This window comes from Lactuca sativa, chromosome 2, assembly GCF_002870075.4.
Source record: "Lactuca sativa cultivar Salinas chromosome 2, Lsat_Salinas_v11, whole genome shotgun sequence".
Lineage (NCBI taxonomy): Eukaryota > Viridiplantae > Streptophyta > Magnoliopsida > Asterales > Asteraceae > Lactuca > Lactuca sativa.
Window position 1 is genome coordinate 191088487 of NC_056624.2, and position 20022 is coordinate 191108508.

General features: G+C 32.1%; 1 protein-coding gene across 1 annotated transcript; it reads right to left on the reverse strand.

Moving 5' to 3' along the window:
• Nucleotides 1–2053: 2053 nt before the first annotated feature.
• Nucleotides 2054–5137, reverse strand: LOC111901449 (aspartic proteinase 36). Its single transcript, XM_023897299.2, has 10 exons — nt 4672–5137; nt 4352–4481; nt 3990–4234; nt 3667–3894; nt 3424–3589; nt 3224–3297; nt 3032–3128; nt 2663–2729; nt 2508–2579; nt 2054–2424 (listed from the first exon to the last, which is right to left on the reverse strand). The coding sequence occupies exons 1-10, from the start codon at nt 4932–4934 to the stop codon at nt 2249–2251; spliced, it is 1518 nt and encodes a 505-aa protein (XP_023753067.1). The 5' UTR covers nt 4935–5137; the 3' UTR covers nt 2054–2248.
• Nucleotides 5138–20022: the final 14885 nt, after the last annotated feature.

Here is a 20022-nt window from a genome sequence, read left to right on the forward strand (position 1 = left end):
CACGTAGGCCTTCAAAATCAGAACGCAACGCCATCAAAAACTGAACCAAACATTGTTATTCCCTCCTAGCAATATAAGGATCAAAGTCTTTTAACCATTTAGATTTAGTAAGAGCCAATTGATCCCACAAATGAGACATATCAACATGGAAATCTTGAATACTCATATCATTTTGTTGAAGGGCACGAATGTCGTATTCTATCTGATATTGTTTAGCAAAGTTGGACTGAATATACAGTGTCTCCAAATGATTCCAAACTTTATTTATTATGTCATATTTAGCCAATAGCATACCAATAGACCGTGTAATAGAATTGTTAATCCACGTAAGAACCTTGGAGTTATCAATCTCCCAAGTATCAACCAACAAGACAAAATTCTCAGCTTAAGGTTCTGAAAGTTTGGCTTTAACCCCAATGACATATCGCCACATATTCTTCCCACGAAGGAAGTTCTTCATAACATAGTTCCAATATGTATAATTCTTTCCATCTACCCAGAGAACAAGAACATCAACAAACTAGCGGAATCAGCAATTCGGACAAACATAAGTCAAATAGCAGAAATTAAACCATCACAAATCGAACCAACATAAGCAACAAACGAACCAACAATAACATACGAACAACACTAACTCTAGAAATCATACCATCAGTTCGATCCGCGCCATAAATAACTACTACAAAACCTTCTAACAACATATCAAAACCTCGCTCTGATACCATGATAATAAAACCACATCCATATTGAAAGAGGGGAATTACACTTGTTCTTGGTAAAAAAGCTAAAGCTACAAATAAAAAGAAGATTAAATACTAGCAAAAACAAAACTCTAATGGGCTAAAAACTAAAAAGGCCCGTAAACACGTGGGCTAACATTTAAAACGTAGTGTTGGTGATGTGCCTCTGTGAAGCTATGACGCACCTTTTAAAATAGTGGTAATAACTGTCATTTATTTTGATCAAAAGCTTATATAAATTTTTTATGTTTTCACTATAATTAAAGCTCTCGTTTAAACATAAATAATCATCAACCTCTTTTATTCACTTTAATCAAATCAAATAATATATTCACAAAGGATAACCAACTTGACAAAATAGTGGAATATCATCACATGTGAACAAAAGACACAAACTTGATCATTTTGGTGTTTAACGACTCTTTTCATTAGGAAATTTGGGCAAGTCCAGTTGAACATCTAAGACAGAGACCGAAGAAAAAAAATTAATAATAGAAAAATGCTAACCACTATAAATGTTGTAAACTATTTAATATACTAAAATGATTTTTCTGAAGAATAAATTATCACAATTTAAATATGATTATATAATAGAATATACAATTGACAGATATTGGTTTTTAAATACAAAAATAAAATATAATTAGAATACAAGACTTTTGTTGGAATTTAATGACTTGGTGTGATTGGGTCAACATTTTCCCAAGTCCGACCTTTGTGTCCACTTTCCTCGGGTTGACCGACGCTTTTTTCCTCCAAACACCCTTTCATGTGCCTCCAACTACATCTAACAAATAAATACTGCAAATACCTATATATCTCATTTTAATATTCATCATCTTTAAATAATAAGCCATATTTCTGTAAATATACATATAATTATACAAATTGGATTAGGGTTTTTTTTATATGAATAAAGTGAGTAATGAACAATAACGTTTACATCGATAAAATGTTGTATATATAGATATAGATCGAATGAATTTTACCTTTGCATTTCAAAATCAATTTCATAATATTAATCAATTATTATAACATATGTGGAGTTGTAAGGAAAAAAGAAAGATTAACAAATACGTAAAGGGTTAGACGATCCCAATTATTAATACATTATTAAGGCATTTTTTTTGGTTTAACTCATTAAGTCATATGGTCCAGATTAAATAAAAAAACAACATATATAACCTATTAAAAAAAAACCTAATATACGTGTTGAGTGTCGTGTAAAAATGATTAGTTTCTTATTACATCCAAAGAGTCTAAAATATTGGTATAGATTTCAAGTACGCATAATAACAAAAAGAGCACACAACTTATAATCAATGTCAACCTTGTATTTCTTTATATGTACGAGTACATCATATATATATAGACTATCGTGTGCGTGTATAAATATGTAATAATGTTACATACAAGACTTTAGACTCTAACAGTATGTAATCGATAAAAAGTGGGAAAAAAATGGACAAAAAGAATTAAACTCTTTTTGAAAATTACTCTAATTACTACTATGAAAAACCAAAAAACATCACCACCAAGTGTACTATGGACACAAGAAGAAGGACCGGAATTAGTTGGTATCGGGTGATCTGCAGTGAACTGCCGACGCCGCCAATCTGACCGGCGTTCACAACTTCACTTCTGCCGCCGCTTGAGGTGGAGGAGACATTTACATTTGTTTCACCTAACAACATAATTTAATCATTTTATTTTATTTTTCTTTAAAATATAATTTATTCATTTTTTTTATATATATAACAAACTCACAGTCATAATCCGCCCATCCAATCCTTTGACCACCCAAATCGTAAACGATAATCTTGTCCTTAAGAACAAGATCTACATTTAAAAAAAAATAATAATGTCAGTTTAAAGGTTTTTCATGTCCCATAATATTATAAATATAATTTATAGTTTTATACCTCCTAAAATAGTAATTCCTTGATTCGGAATCGTTTGAAAGCCAATACACCATACTTCAGCCCCATTCTAATTTGTTCCAATAACCAAACAAAGATTCAAGTCAATATTAGTCAATTATGTTACATTTGATACATAGGATAGGACTCAACAAGCTTTCTAGGGCTATTTTTTATGATAAGGGCATTCATGTCTTTTACACGAACGTGACCTTTTTAGGTGGGGAAATGTTTTAATTTTTTTTTGTCTTGGTGACATCAGTCACAATCCTAGTCACGCCATATGTTGTACAGTCTGTTATGTTCTGTCTTGTCCTGTGTATGTGTGTAAGTGTACCAGATGGGGGCTTAACAAAATGTCATAAAACATACCACGGAATTCTGCTGAAGAAGGTAGTCCTGAGGCCTTAAATTCATCGAAGCACCACCAGCAAAGTTGAGACTTACTATGGGAAATATGTCGGAGACACTGAAATAAAGATAAAAGATTTGTATTAAATAACACCAAATAGGAAGAGCTATAATTGTCAATGTAACTACAAAGTTATGGGTAAGAAAGAAAACCTTGAAGTAATTAAATAACACCGATTTCCTTTTGAGATAAGTGGCTGAACAGACTGCGAAACTGATTGTGTGATCTGCAAGATTACAATGTTTGACCATTAGTCAAACAAACATCTACAATGCCCTTAATGATGACAAATTAACTAACAAAAAGACAGATTTATAAAGTTTGGTGATGGGATTTTTATATTGTCACTTACAGCATCTACAAATGGGGTGTAAGCCCCTTCAGCAAGGTATCCTAAAGTTGTTCCAGAATCAATTATTGTTCCTCCTTGATTATCATCAATTGCAAATACAGATGGATCAATGGACAATGTTTGACCATTGACTGAAATACTCTGTAGATTTACATTATAATGCGGCCTGAAAATGTTCATGGAAGGAAAGAAATTAGAATTAGGTGGTGTTCCTTTTTGAGTTAATGAAGAAAGAAAACTTACTGTGATTTGACTAGTGGAGTAAAGACCATATTTGGCTCAATTATTTGACCAATTACTAAAATACCACCACCATTATCAGATCCAACAAGACAATGAGAGAAGGAATCAGGAGCAATCCCTTGTGAAGAAAGTTGTGAAATTATGGATAAACCTTGTTGACCAAATCCAAAGATCCCATCAACTGCTCTATCCGACTTAACCAAATCCCCAGTTTCAGTTGTGCTACAGCTGTTGCATAAGCATAACTCACTAAATCAATAAAAAAAAAATTATGAAAAAAAAAAAGAGAAAGAGAAAACTTGTTGATAAGTGATAACACTTACCCAAAGACAACAGAAGCTGAAGTATTTGATGATCTTGAATCAGCAACAACTGTTTCTAAATGCATCAAGTCAGATACATAATAACCTGATGTTCCACTTCCATCTCCATATTGGAATGTGTAACTACACTGATCATTTGAACAGCTGGAATCAGAAGATTGACCAGCTTGAGAACATCTCTGATCTGAACATGAGATTGGAGATGAGGTTGATGAGCTTGAAGGATCATAGAAGGAAACTGGAATCTGTTCAGTAAATAAAAACATACATAGATGTTCAATAAAAACATACTAGTTCATTAATTCATAAAAAGTCACCCTTTTATTGAATGAATGAATATATATAAGATATGATAAGCATACTTGGAGTCCACTTGATTTAGGGCAACCATTGCAAGGGCTGCAACCCACCCATAACACATCACTTCCTGTATCAATTTGTACATAATAATCCTTTGGAGGAGATCCCAATGTAACTTGCGTGTAATAAAGCCTACAAGATAACCAAATTTCAATATATAAATGCCTGTATATCCCTAACAATAGTCTTTTCCGTTTAGGGTAACTACTGGTTATCTAAAGATCACTGCTTGAATATGAAGGTCAAGTTAACCGAATAATGAAATGTCTGTAATTCGAGAAATTTTAAAATCATAAACAAAAATTGAGGAAGTTCGAGTTACCCAACGCGATAAGGATCATAAGTGCCTTTGACAGGAAAATCAATAACACCTCCTGAAGGAGACTGTTGTTGCAATATCCTACGGTGTCTCAAATTGTCTCTGTCTTTAAGATGACTCAACTCAATTCGGTGGTTCACCGGAAAAGCTCTCTCCAACTTGAGAGTCGCCGGAAACCCACATCGAACAACCGACGCCTGTAGTAACAGGAAGACAACGGCGCCGAGTAATGTTAAAGTAACCGGATTTTGAATAGAAACTGGCATTCCTGATCTCCTCTTTCTTCCTCTATATCAAGATTAATTCTACGAATTAACTGAAAAGCATACACATGTGTATACTTATAGGTTGCTTGTATGAAGATTGCCAATCGTGTTTTGTAAATTTCAGGCGGAATTGAAAGGGCATAAATCAAGGAGTGGTTGATTTTGCGCCGGAGATGTTTGAAAACTGGATTACACACGAATAAATCAACTTAATCAACCTGTCAATAAATACTCTTTTGTCGTGCTGATATTCCTATAATTTTTTAAAACAAGTTACAGAAGTGACCCTTCATTTATGGTTTAACTTACATTTATAGGACAATATGACAATTTTAGTATTTTAGTGGTAATCCAGGCCATTTTTGTTAAGTTAAGAATGTCAAAACAGAAACGTGTGTATCACATGCCGTAATGTTTTTTTCAAAGAAAAGATAAACCACGGATAATTGACTATACACTGTTAAATATTTAAAATACAGTATTGTTGTATTATTTATTAAAGTATAGGGGTTATTTGTGAAAAAGTTCGTGCATACCATCATCATATACGTGTACGGTGACCACTGACCAACCGACCTTTTGTTTATCAGCTTTGACATAAACCCAAATCGTGCATCGAAGACTTGTACTAAATAAAAATTGTGTACATATACGTGTTTCCCTTTTGAATGTTTTGACAACAAGGCAAATTAATGCAGTGAAGACTTGTACTATGTGGCAAATCTCTTGCACTCTACTAGATTATATAAATAGAATCTTCTTCGCAGTTTGTTAATGCATTTTGACTTGGTAAATATTTTGTGTAGGATGATTTTATTATGTGTTCATTATGGTCAACGAGACTATAAAGTATATTAGGTGAACTAATTCAACGATTAATTATGAATTTAATTAGATGATTGCTTGCAACTATCCAGGTTGTTTCTGAAAATTTGTATAGTAGTATTAAACTGTTAATAAAACAAATTTTGTATGCTTTTGTCAGTTTATATAAGCATTTTCCAATTTGTTATTTTTTTTTTTTTTTGTTGGAAACCACAAATTTTATTAAAAAACTAAAAAAGTATCCACGACTAGCAAGTAGCTATCAAAGGGACAAGATAAGCGATAAAGAAAAATGTTAGATAATTATCAACTACAAAAGGGAGAAGATGACCATTGATGACCACTTGTCCCATGAACAAGTACCACATTTACTCCTACATTCAACCCACAAATACAAAACTGGTTTTATTTGTTTTACACCATACGAGGGAGTGATGAACACTTGTTTGAATATCGATCATTACAATATTTACATAGCTTCCAAAAGAGACTGTAACAGATGGTATGGAGTCGGTCTTTCATTTTATAATTTCCCCCCAATTGCAACAAATCCAAACAAGTCACCAATCTATTGCACGAATAATATTGTAAGCCACACCAATTGAAGATTTTATCCCTTATTGCTTTAGCAAATGGACACATCACCAAAATGTGATCAACATCTTCTTCCTTATTGATGCAAACACAAGAAATAGTAGTTTGGGTGTCAATTCCTCTTGTTCTAAGACCCACCATCGAAGTTATCTTCTGTTGAATTGCTCGTCACAAGAAACAATTGACATTGATTGGTATTTCTTTGCTCCATTTGATTGTGAGAATATTTTGAGTATTTCCTGACTGCCAATCGACTTTCCTTCTTAGATCACATACCTTGAATAACCCGTCCTTATCTAAGGAGTAAGGAGGATACCCAAGTATTAGTTCGGTTTACCAGCTGCGTCGAAGATAAATCACTTTTAAAGTTGTTAAGATCTGATCTCAGGCCAGCTTCGTGAGGACATGAGCTCCCATGACCTGCAAAAAAAACCTTAAGCAATGAGTATTGATACCAGATTTGATTTGCAGTTTGAATATGTCATCAAGTTCCAAACCATGCTTATGTAAATCCTTTTTTGCCTCCACAATGTTATTCCAAACCCCATTGATCTTCCTATTAGCCAGATAATTATGAGGTTTGTCATTTAAATTGTGGATGCTTTTTATGATTCTACCTCACAACGTGTCTCCTCCAGTCTTCAAATGCAACCACCACTTAAAAATTAGACCAATGTTTAATGCCCTGATCGAACCCACACCCAGCCCCCAACCGATTTTGAAGCAATAACTTTATCCCATGAATAGAGAAAAGAAATAAGTGGGTAAGTTTCATAGCATCGAGTGATTAGTGTCACTCGACCACCGAATGACAATGTTTTAGACTTCCAAGAGGATAGTTTCGCAAGAAATTTTTCGATAATTGGTTTCTAGTTTTTATAAGCTTCATATTCGCAACTACTTGGACCCCGAGATACTTGAAGGGAAAGGATCCCGCTTCACATCCAAGTATATTGGCCCGGTTCAAGGTCTCGTTTACTGATGCATCAATTCTAAACACTCTTGATTTGTGAAAGCTTACCTTTAATTCAGATGCAGCATGAAAGCACCTCAAGATCCTAGCCAAGTTTTTTAGGTTAGATTTAGACCATTCACCAACAAACAATGCATCATCAGTGTGTAGAACAGATGAGTGATAATAGGACATTCAAGTGAATTCCTTTATAGGTCCCTGTGACATCCCCAAAATCACGGACAGAAAAGACCGGTTTGTTTATGCTTTGTTTAAAAATCAGAGTAACCTTTTAAATAAAAGTGTTGCGGAATTTGTCCCAAAACAAAATATGATAAAGATTTATCAAAAGCATTTCCATAGAAATGTATTTCATTAAAAGACTTGAGATGTCATGTTCGTACAGATCAAAAGCATAAACAGTACAATGTAAGCCTTACTACATTATTTCGTATCTACAGGCCTATATCCGTAATCCATCGTCCAAACATCATATCTATTATCAAGCGCCACTACCTGTAATACATAAAACTGAGTGGGTCAGGCTTGGGAGCCTGGTGAGCACATAGGGTTTTCAACCCACAATAAATAAGTTTATTAATTTCATCAATCAACAATAACCCGATTACCCGTTCCCGTTATCCTCACTTTACGTCCCTAAACACCTATCATAAGGGACCTAGTCTAAGGATCATTATCGGGATGGACACTACTGCTAAGGGGATTCCTTAACAATAAATGTCCTAAAGGCAACCATGTGGGGGATGGAGTACACCGGTGAACACATCGTTCACAAACACCTACAGGTTGCGAGCCTACTAGTGTTCCACTGGACTGTCTAGAAGAGTCTGTGGTCGTCATCCATACTCCGTTAGATGACAGAATCAACAACATCAACATCGAGGCCTCTCATCATTTTATCACACATCACCTATTACATCTACCCATGTTTTACCCCAACATTTTCGTAGATATAAAATACATATACAGTTTAAATCATTGAAAACATGTATAACAATGTTCATCCAGCATAGATAGCAAGTATTTCAGATAATATGCACACATAACACGTAATTTATATAAAATACTTCATATCTATGTGTAAGCTGAAAGTAACTATGCACTCACCTGAGTAGGTGGTGACTCGACACTTGGACAACACTTCGTTACTCTTAACACACTTTTCCTTCGGCAACACCTAGTATCATTGCCACTAGGGTTTAGTTTAATATTCACCGCGACTAATTAGTAGTCTAGCTATTATTACTATTATATAAGCGTTAAATGATACTTATATAACTCATAATAATAGCCCAAGTACTTATTATAAGGTCCTAATAACATTACTATATTAAAACATAAGCTAAACTAAAGATAGGTTAGGCGTAGCTCACTTACAGCGGGTTTTCTCGAAAACCGGGCTTCGCTGGAGCAGCGTTCCCGAGCCGAAAGGCTCTTTTATCGGGACTCCGGGAGCCTCGGGGCTTCCTTCGGGTGCTAGGGGGTTTACCTAGGCTTTTAGGGGGGGGGGGGGGTAGGGAGGCTAGAAAGAGAAACTAGAGAGAGAAAGTGAGTTTGGGAGGTGTGAAGAGAAGGCTAGACTCGACACCTCTATCTATAGTGAAAATATCTGATGGACTCGCCGAGTTGGTCCATGTGGTGGCCTTCTGGTGGTGCCACGTGTCCAATTCTGGTGGTGCCACGTCACCCCTATCGCGTATCAGCCTTCGAACTTAGAAAAATCATAACTCTCGCATACGAGCTCCGTTTTCGACGTTCTTTATATCCACGCGTAGTTAAAATCAAGATCTACAACTTTCATTTAGACTCCGTCGGCAAATTTTCGACCGATCTCAAATTTAACAGTAGGAGGCGTTTAGACTGTTAAATGACCGCGAAGAATTCGTAACTCCTTCATACGAACTCCGTTTTCGTCCATCTTTTTACCGTTGAGTTCCTATTAATGAGATCTTCAACTCTCATTTAGGTCGCGTAAGCCAAAAACCGCTCGAACTAAAATTCGAGTTTCGGGTCGTGCACTGCGAAGCCGAATCTTAGAAAAATCATAACTTCCTCATACGAAGTCAGATTTGGACGTTCTTTTTATCGACGATCTTAGTTTAACATATTCTACAACTTTCGTTTAGATTGCTAAGGCTAAATCTCGCTCTATCATAAATTCACTATTTACGCTTCCCGGTGTCGTGCCGGTTTTGCCGTAAAGCTTCGACGGGCCATAACTTCTTCGTTATAACTCGGATTTCGGCGTTCTTTATATGTACGGAAACCTTGAGACATATTTTACAACTTTATGTAGAGATTCGGGCTTATCTCATACTTTAATTTTGACGCTTATTTTTATTCTTTATTTATAATTAAATTGTAAGCACATAAATACACATAATTCACATAATACTCAAATATTTCATCTTTATTACTTCAAAAAGAGTTACAATAGTTGACATAGACTATTACATTGACAAATATGCTTAGCCCTGAAACCCAGGCGTTACAGTCCCTCTATCTCTAGCATCCATCAAAGAAACGTTGAGACCTTGCAATGATGAATAGGAATGAGGAGAGGGGGTCTCCTTGGCGAACACCTTTAGAGATCTCAAACTCATTGGTCGGGAGCCATTGATAATAACAGAAGTATGAAGCACCCCCGAATCCAGAGATAGACACTTGTTTTGAATCCCATTTGTGCAAGGATACATGAATTGAAAAAAAATGTTTAAATAAATGCAATGGTGACGTTTTTATTGCTTACAATTAAACATATGTGTTTGACTATGTGACTTAGATAAATGCAATGTTTAAAATTCAATACAAATCGTGTTCATCGTTTTTTTTCCTCAAGTTATTTGTCAAAAAGACAGGTAGTTGTGTCAAGCCCGTGTGTTTTAGACTTGAATCAAACACAAATCATAAACACGGTATGTTGCAGAAAATATATACAAGAAAGCATAGGTATTATCAAACAAGATTATCATATGAGCATAATACAATCTATCAGGGTTATCAATTGAGCGTAAAATAATTTTTTTTTCCTACTGAAATATACTTGATAGATGAATAAATTAGCTGCTCCACATAATCCAATTTTATGCAAGCAATTTTTTTTTCTTGTAATTTCATCATAATAATTCATGTAATGTATCTTTACTTAGCATGGTGGGTTGTCCCCACAAATTTTTTTTGAATATGTATCCATTACCAACAACATGCTTTTACATAATTGACACATATTTTAACTATTAAAAAACTTTATAAAATAGACTTGAATATCTTTCACTTTTTCTATGGGAACACCTTTTCTATTGTGGTATCAAAAACTTTGTATTTGTTGTTTTCCTCATTTACAATATTTATATAAGATAGTTTATCCACATAAAACAACTCATTGATACGGAAATGTCCACACCTCTATGAATTTGAGCCTAAATATTTTTAATATTTTGTAATAGGCACGATGCTAAAAGTCATTGTAATCCCTTTACGAGTTTAGGAAAAGTTTCTATTTTGTTTTTTTTCAACAATTTTAAAGTGAAAAATTAGGATCATGGGTATTAAAAATATAATTCAAGTCATCGATTGATTTTATAATCATAAAATTTCTCAAACATAAAGTAGTTACAGAAATGAAAACAAAAAACAAAATGAATTTGACAACTACAATTGGAAATTAATTTATAGACTCAGTAATAATTGGATATCTAAAATAGTAATGTTGCTTATTATGTGGTTTGTTAGATTGAAGAAGGTTTTCCCCTGTAAATCTATCATAATAAATAAAAATGATTTTATCATATGTCATTTTTTAATTCAAATGGCCACATGTCATTTTGTCATAATTTTGAGATATATTTATTTTTCACTTGTCATTTACTTTATTTTTTATTTTCATTATATCATTAATTTAATTACCATAAATTAGACCTATCATAATGACTATTAATTTTAAATTTAAAATTTCAATTTCAACTTAAAAATAAATTTACAGTTTAAACCTTTGTATTTAATATTTTGTTATAATTAAACCGTTTAATACACGAATCTGCTAACTAAACACATAATTTTAATTAATTTATTTTTGCATGTTTTTCTTCTCATAATTTCCAAATTCAAATAAACTTTCTATTTAATTGTTCTCATTTAACATTTTGTTTTAATCAACCCGTATAATATACGAGTCTCACAACTAATATATTCATATAAATCGAGAAATAGACCAAAAATAAACAAAAAAAAAAGTATTCAAGTTCATGAACTTTCAATTTCTTTTAGAAGATACACGTACTCCAATAATGGGACCGGTTTGAAAATGACTTTTTTTTAAACGGCGAAAAATTTATAAAAAACAAGGAAAACAATTGTGAAGTGCAAGTTTTATATTAGAGTAAATTACACATTTGATTCCTTTAGCATGCATTTTTCTATGGGTTTAATCATAATTTTAAAAATTGATATCAATCATCCTTACGAACAATGGCGGATTTAGAATAACCTAGGGTATGCAATCAATTAAACAAAAAGTAACTTAAACCGTCCTACGGTATAATTAAAAAAAATTATCATGTCATTGAAAAGAAAAACGAAATACTTTTTAATTTGTTATTTATGAGTTTTCATATTTTAGGAAATTTTCTAATTAAATAAACAAATGTTTTTTTTAATTACGTTTTAAGAAAAAAGACATGAAAATTAACGACTTTACAACTTTAAATTGAATACATCAAATTTTCAAAATTGTAAACCACATTTCTTATTAAATTTTCTTAGGATTTTTTTTTCTAAATTTTTAGAGAATCTTGATATATAAAGTAACCACTTTTGTTGTACTTCTGTGATGAGAGCACACAAGCATTTAAATGAGGATATGTAAACTTAATATTTATTGTTTTAAAAAATGAATTATTTAGAAAATTAGCACTTCTTGTACAAGATCAACTTCTTGTACAAGATCAAGGTATGCAAATACATACCCTTATTAAACACTAGATTCGTCCATGTTTACGGTTTGACATTAAGTACAAGACTCAGAGTCATGACGCACCATGACGAGTTTTTTAAAACCTTGTTTATACCTCTTTTTTTACTATTCTATTAACTCCAATAACTAACTTTGTAAATTTTCGAAAAAAACCTAAAATGACTAACTGCTTATCTATCACCAAGAAATCCTTCGGCCTCATGTCGTCGACACCGATGTTGGAACACTTTGTCGATCATTGTCTCCGATGTATCCAACATCTCCTCAAGCCAACACATACTCTGTTTCCTGAGCCCATCTTCACAACCCCGATCATCATTCTCACTACTTTTATCCTCTTATTGTTCTATCTCTCTCTCTCTCTCTCTCTCTCTCTCTCTCTCATTTCTTAGCAAGACCAATGTCGTCAATCTCCTTTAGGGGTGAGCGTTTGTACCTCTAGATCGGACCGCAATACGATCCAGATTGTGTTTTTAGAGCGGGTTCGGTTCTCGGTTCTTTGAATCATGCAAAAAATCGGTTCGGGTACAAAATCGGATAGGTCTGGTCTAACAAGTATTCTTTTTAAAGTAATAGATAAAGTAACTTTGGTAGGGCTTCAACGAGTTGTTTCATGTACACCTAAAGTTATACCGGTCTAATGAGTACAAAAACCAAAAAACTGGACCTATATGTGGACCCGATAAACCTCAACAAGTTTGATTCATGGTCCACCATTTTTTGCTAAACTGGTCCAGTACAAATGCTTACCCCTAACATCTTTCTCCTCGCACCAGTGCTAAACCATCGTTGATCTCATTCCCCTTTAAACATCGATATCATTCTTTTATAAGGTTAAAATCATTTTTAAGAATTTTTACAGATTTTGGTTCAATTTAGTTTTTATGTTTGAGTTTCATTTAGTTTGAGTTATAATGTGGTGAAAAATGATGATGTGGTACTTGTTATCTATGGTGGTGGGAAACACACTAATAACCTATAAGTAGGGGTGCAAACGAGTCAAGCTACTCGCGAGCTACTCGAGATCGAATCGTTAAAAGCTCGACTCGAAATTGATTTCAAACGAGCTTGAGCCGAACTCGAGCTTAATATTAAGCTCGCTTATTAAACGAGATCGAGCTCGAGCCTATGTCATTAAACTTGATTAGGCTCGCGAGCCTAAGAGAGCCTTTATATAGTATAATTTATTATTATTTTATTATATTAAAATAAAAACATATCATGAGAATTATGGATTTACGGTATTAGTAAACGAGCTCGAGCCGAGCTTAAGCTTATTTAGACACGTCAGATAAAAAATGAGTCGAACCCGAGCCTGAGCCGAGCTTGTATAATTCTTTACGAGTTCGAGCTAGTACAAGAAAGCTCAAATCGAGTCGAGCTCGAGCTCGAGCCTCATATAACTTAAACGAGACCGAACCGAGCCTAGCCAGGCTCGGCTCGGCTCGTTTGCACCCCTACCTATAGGTCATTTATTTGGTTATAATAATATTATTAGTATTAATAATAACTTTAAAAACAATAAAATATAAATTTTGAAAAAGACAAAAACATATGCATTTTAAGTATTTCGTACGATTTAACGAAGAGGATTTACGGTAACTCGGATAGGGATCATATATGATAAATTTGAAAACCATAAGAATGTTTGTTATCCACTTTTAAAAAATATGATCAAACTACAAAAAGACATATACCAAAGGACCAAAACCGTAATATATATACTCTTTATCTTATGACTATGCACTTTGGCGAAAAAGATAATGCCCAAATTTTGTCACAAACCTTTAACTTTATTTTGGTGGATTGTCTTTTAGAGAAAAAAACAAACTATTTTTCAATTACTAAGTTAGTAATTTTTTTTAACAGCTATCAAATCATGTATTCATAATTCTAGCAATTAGCTATAATGAAAAAAAACAAAAAAAATTATAAAGAGTTCATTAGCCAAACGTTTTAAATAACATCGCATTTAGAGAAAAAACAAATTACTTTTTAATTACTAATTACTTCAGTTAGTAATTTTCTTTTAACAACTATCAAATCATGTATTCACAATTCTAGCAATTAGCTACAAAGGAAAAAGAAAAACAAATAATTATAAAGAATTCATTAGCCAATCTTTTCAAATAACACCATATTTAAACACTCATATTTTAATCAATACTTTTTTTAACATCTACGTATACTAATAAATAAAACCTAAAGAGACACAATGACTAAAAATAAAAAGTCAACAATCCAAATAGGAGATTTTATGAGATATCATTACATCACTATGATTGAATCTTTAACTTTTTTTTGGATAATCTTAGAATAACAGTTTTAATGACGAAGAAGACATAAGAACTAACAAATATTTATAGTGAAAATTTGCTAAAATCTCAACCTTCTGACCAAACACTTTTCCTTTGTTTTGGTTTAATAGTGTCTTTGTGGCATAATCTTAATAGTTAAACTATGGATGTCAACGGAAGCAAACGGGACGGGGAGTACATCTCCTGCCCTCATCCCCGAAATTTCTCTGTTCCCCCGTCTCTGCCCCCGCCGCCGAAATGTTCAGCCTTCCTATCCCGCCCCGCCCCTGAATCGCCTTTATTACCTCCGCCACCGTTCCCGCGCCCCGATTGATTTTGGGTTACCTTTTTTGGGTTAAAAGAAGTTGTTATTTAAGCTAAAAGAAACTATTTTTAGTTACCAAATAATTATTTATAGTAGAATTTTACATGTTAAAAATAAAAAAGTAATGACATCTTAAAAAAATTATACTAACAACTTAAAAACATGTTTTTTAACGAATTTTGGAAGCTCAAAAAATCATGTTATTGTTTACTATATTTATATAATTAATATATATAAATATATGTGTAGTTTATTAACGGGGTCCTCATGGGGGTTTCGGGATGGGATTGCCTACCCCCGCCCCTGCCTCCGAAATTAAAACATGGGTTAACCTTACCCCCGTCCCTGTCCCTGCCCCCGATTTTCTAAAACAAAAAACTCCCCCAAACAGAACGGAGCCCCCACGGGAACGGTTCCCACGGGACTTTTTAACATCCCAAATTTAAACCTTAACTTATTCAACTCACAATTGTGTGTAATATGTAAGTATCAACATACCTTTACCCCTCCTTTTATGTATCAACTTTTGAGGATATATTATTTCCTGCATAGATGGGTATGTTATAATCCATGACATCTCCAATTTTCAGAGCTGAAAAAAAAAATATTCTTTACGCTTTCAAAAATCATAATATTTTTATTTGTGGAAAATCTTAGTATTGTACAACATCTCAAGTACAAATAAATGTCTCAAAATAATATTACATTCATCTCATATTTATTGTCCACTTTTGACTTTTGAAATATTTATTCTTCAACTTTGATCCTAAATATTTTTGTTTTTGATATATAATACTTGATGCAAAATATAGAAATGGATTGTGTTTTAAATGTCTTTTCATTTTTATAAGTTTCATCAAGTAATACATAACACAAATAAAAATATTTAAGGTCAAAGTTGATGAATAAAGACTTCAAAAGTCAAAAGTGGACAATAATTCTGGGACGGAGGGAGTAAAACTTTAAGGATGTCATAATCGATACACAACATATGTTATAGCGTAAAAGACCTAATGGTCCTATTCAATCACTCAACATCATATTCAAGCCTTCAACAATCTAAAAATCATGATGCATATAAAATGAATGGGTCAACAAACGAGGATCAATAAATACAACAAATACGGAGAATGTAATAAGCCTCATGAACATCTGTTTATTTATACCACAAGACAATTAAGTTAGTGGTGGTCATCTATATGACTATGCCTAGCAGTGGTCTGATCCCAAGTGTTATTGGACAAAGTTTCACTTTTAGAACCACCCTATCTGGCAAGATAACCTCATATATACCCACTAGTGTTCTATTACATGTACACCCTATTTGGTTTTCTACGAAGTTCCCTTAATTACTTCGTCAATGGAAACGCTAACGCACGAAGCTCGCCCTATCACTTCATAAAAAGAAACGATGAGTCATGACGCCCATCAAAATAAAGAGGAGGGGGAATACTAATATAGCACTCATGTATGTGAAACATACCCCACCAGTCACCAAAGTCGTCGATAGGAATTTTAGGATGTAACGTCCCCAAAATACTAAATAAAAATTTTCTTTAAGTCAACCAAAATAGTCATTTTTTCATTCCAAATACCCAAATCAAGTGTAAGGAATTTGTATCAAGGTTATTAAAGTACAAAACAAAATAATAGAATGCAGAACACTGGTGGATGTTGTGCGATCATGTCGTGCCCTTCCCCTTTGAACTAGAGGTACTTGAAACAATAAACATAAAACTGTAAGTACAAAGCTTAATGAGTTCCCCAAAATACCACATACCACATACATATAGACGGGTCTGTAACGCCCGTAGATCTGGGCTAGTCAATTTAAGGACAGTGAGCGTCAAAAATGACTTTTTTTTGGGAAAGATTATTTAGGAGTAATCTTAACTAAGATTTAGTTTATGTTACTAGGTTTCCGAATATATAAAGAACGTCGAAATCCGAGTTATAACGAAGAAATTATGACTTGTCGAAGTTTCGCGACATAACCGACACGACACAGCGAGACATAAATAGTGATTTTATGTTAGAGCGATATTTATCCAAAACAATCTAAATGAGAATTGAAGATCTCATCAATAGTAGTGCAACGACGGAAAGACGGACGAAAACGGACGTTAGACGAAGGAGTTATGAGTTTATAACGGAGTTTTTCTGTCCTGGCCTACTAAAAATAATATATAAGTAATATAATTATAATATATTAAAAATAAAGTCAAAATTAGCCAATGGAGTCTAAACAAGAGTTGTAGAGCATAATCTCACCTTTGCGTTGATATAAAGAACGTCGAAAACGGAGTTAGGTTCATATACATTCAACAAGTATTGTGTGAATGTATGAACCAATGAGATTTTAAGAAACTTTTAAATAATTAATAATAAATATAAGGTTAAATATGTAATCAGCATGATAAGCAATTAATTAATTTCCAAATGAAATCTCTTTAAATTAGGTATTTCAAATTTAACAGCCTATATTTAGGCAATGTAATCCTTCTTTATTTTTACTTGTGACCAAATCCACAACCACCATCGTCTTCATTGGCTGCCAACTACCAACACCATCATCTCCATATGTTGTCCATCTTCGATCACCATCTTCCGTCATCATCGCTTAGATATAAAAGGATGAGTTAAGGAAAGATGAGTATGTCATTGTTCTTCACACCCACAAATAAGAAAAACCTCAATCGCTTCCCCTACAACGGTAAAAAATAATAATTAGTTTAACTGTTTTTTCACTATTTCATCTTTATATTCATCTCTGGGTTTAAGTTTAAATGATAAATAAAAATATGAAAATATCATATCATTTTTATCTCGTATCCCCTATAATATGTACTTCTATTTCATTAATGTCTTATCTACTGAATTCATTATTCGAACATATGGAGGAGATTGGTTGTGAAGATTTTCTTTATTAAACCAAATTTACTAGAGAGGATCGAACTACTATGTAATTTAATTTCTTAAGTTTCTTAACTTTTTGCTATGTAATTTATTAACCTTATGTATCTAATTTCTTAACCATTAGTTATATATAAAAAGTAACATAATCAAGGGTCTAGCTAAATTGAGCAAACTAAACTCAAGCAGCTGTTCTAAATTTTTTATACATGACTTATTCTTTAAGAATTAATCGGATGTTATCTGTTTCTTTGTTAAAACTATAAAAGAATTGGATTTGAAATTATATATTCTACAAGAATGTGTATGTTGATTTTATTTATATATTCACCAATAATGATTTGTTTGTTTTATCCCTGCATGTCACATGATAAATGCTTAAGGATTGTATCTATATTTGTTTCACATTATATAATTGAAATTTGTTATAATTGAAATTTTGCGGTGATTAATATGAATACCAAGTAAAATATTTTTATAGAATTATGGTTGTATAAATGGAATATTCCTTACTTCAGTTGTGTATTCTACTAACGATATTTCTTGTAACTGTAGGTGTATTACAAGTAGTAACACAGCAACAACTAGACGTGTACAAACTCAACTTGTTTAAGAGGATGGATGATCTTACATGTATTTATAGATTTATGTAAATAGTTGTTTAGGGAGTTCTTTAAGAATATTAGGTTATGTAAACAGTTGATTCTGGTATTCTTTAAGAATTGCATTTTTAACTTATATACAAGTTGATTATGGTATTCTTTAAGAATTGCATTTTTAACTTATATACAAGTTGATTATGGTATTCTTTAAGAATTGTAATTTTAACTTATATACAGTGTGTTGTGTTCGAATAATAACAGTTGTATGATAATGCATTCTTTAAGAATTCAGTAAAATAAGTCTACATTTGAATATTCGTTAAAAATAGTATGTTGTAATTGGAATAATAATTGAACAATAATGGTTCATTCTTTAAAAATTCAATGAGTATTGCTAAATTTTGGTATTCTTTAAGAATTGATCATGTCAGCATTATGAATAGACGTAAATCTAAAAATCGTTTGAAAAATTCAAACGTAAATTTTATAATTCCATATATAGCTATTTTTTCTAAAAAACGGATCATCTTGCTTATAATCCAAAAATTCCATATATACTATCAACAATTTTTACAACTTTGCCCTTATAATTAACTAAATGTAGTTATATAGTAAATGCTAATATGTACCCCTAAAATCACATCCATTTATTTTTTTTAATCAAGTGGCTACAATTTGGTTACACATTCACACAATACTTGTGATTCACATTTGATCCTAACTCTCTCTCTCTCTCTCTCTCTCTATATATATATATATATATATATATATATATATATATATATATATAAATATATATATAGGGTTAGGTTATTTTGTTTTCATTATCTATTGTGTGCATGTATGACTGATTATGGACCAATCATTTTAGTTATTTTGAGAAAGTAATTAATGTATATTACATGTTGAAGATATAATAGATATTAATTACATCTTCAGCATTTAATATGCATCAATTACTTTCTTAAAATAACTAAAATGTTTGGTGCAGAATCAATAATACAGGCACACAATAGATAGTAAAAACATTTGAACCTAACTCTCTCTCTTTCTCTCTCTCTCTCTCTCTCTCTCTATATATATATATATATATATATATATATATATATATATATCATCTCTAATAAATGAAAGTTTTATTTTACCACATGTCATCTTCTCCTTCATTTTGACACTTGTCATTTTGTGAGAGTTTTAAATTTTTATTTTTCAATTGTCATTTTTTAGGGATTTTTATTTTCTTAAAATAAAATTCCATAAAATTGTAATGGTTTTATAAGGAAATAAAATCATCCTATTAATTTGTTAATAAATTTTCATAAGTACTCCAAACAATTTAATTTCTTTTGCAAATGTTCCAAAAGATTAAATTTTATTATGTAAAGTATTACTTTTATAAAATATTTCATGTTTATATATTGATATTAAATTTTTATTTTTAATAAATCCGTGTAATACACAAGTCTCACGTCTAGTATGTATATATATATATATATATATATATATATATATATATATATATATATATATATATATATATATATATATATATATATATATATATATATATATGGAAAAGACACATTA

What these genes read in the sequence shown, in the direction of transcription:
- LOC111901449 (XM_023897299.2), bottom strand. Translation starts at nt 4,934, where the DNA reads ATGCCAGTTTCTATTCAAAATCCGGTTACTTTAACATTACTCGGCGCC. An exon ending in AGGAATTACTATTTTAGGAG is followed by an intron (nt 2,580 to 2,662) that starts GTATAAAACTAT and finishes TTTTAAATGTAG; the next exon opens with ATCTTGTTCTTAAGGACAAG. An exon ending in TGGATGGGCGGATTATGACT is followed by an intron (nt 2,425 to 2,507) that starts GTGAGTTTGTTA and finishes TTATGTTGTTAG; the next exon opens with GTGAAACAAATGTAAATGTC.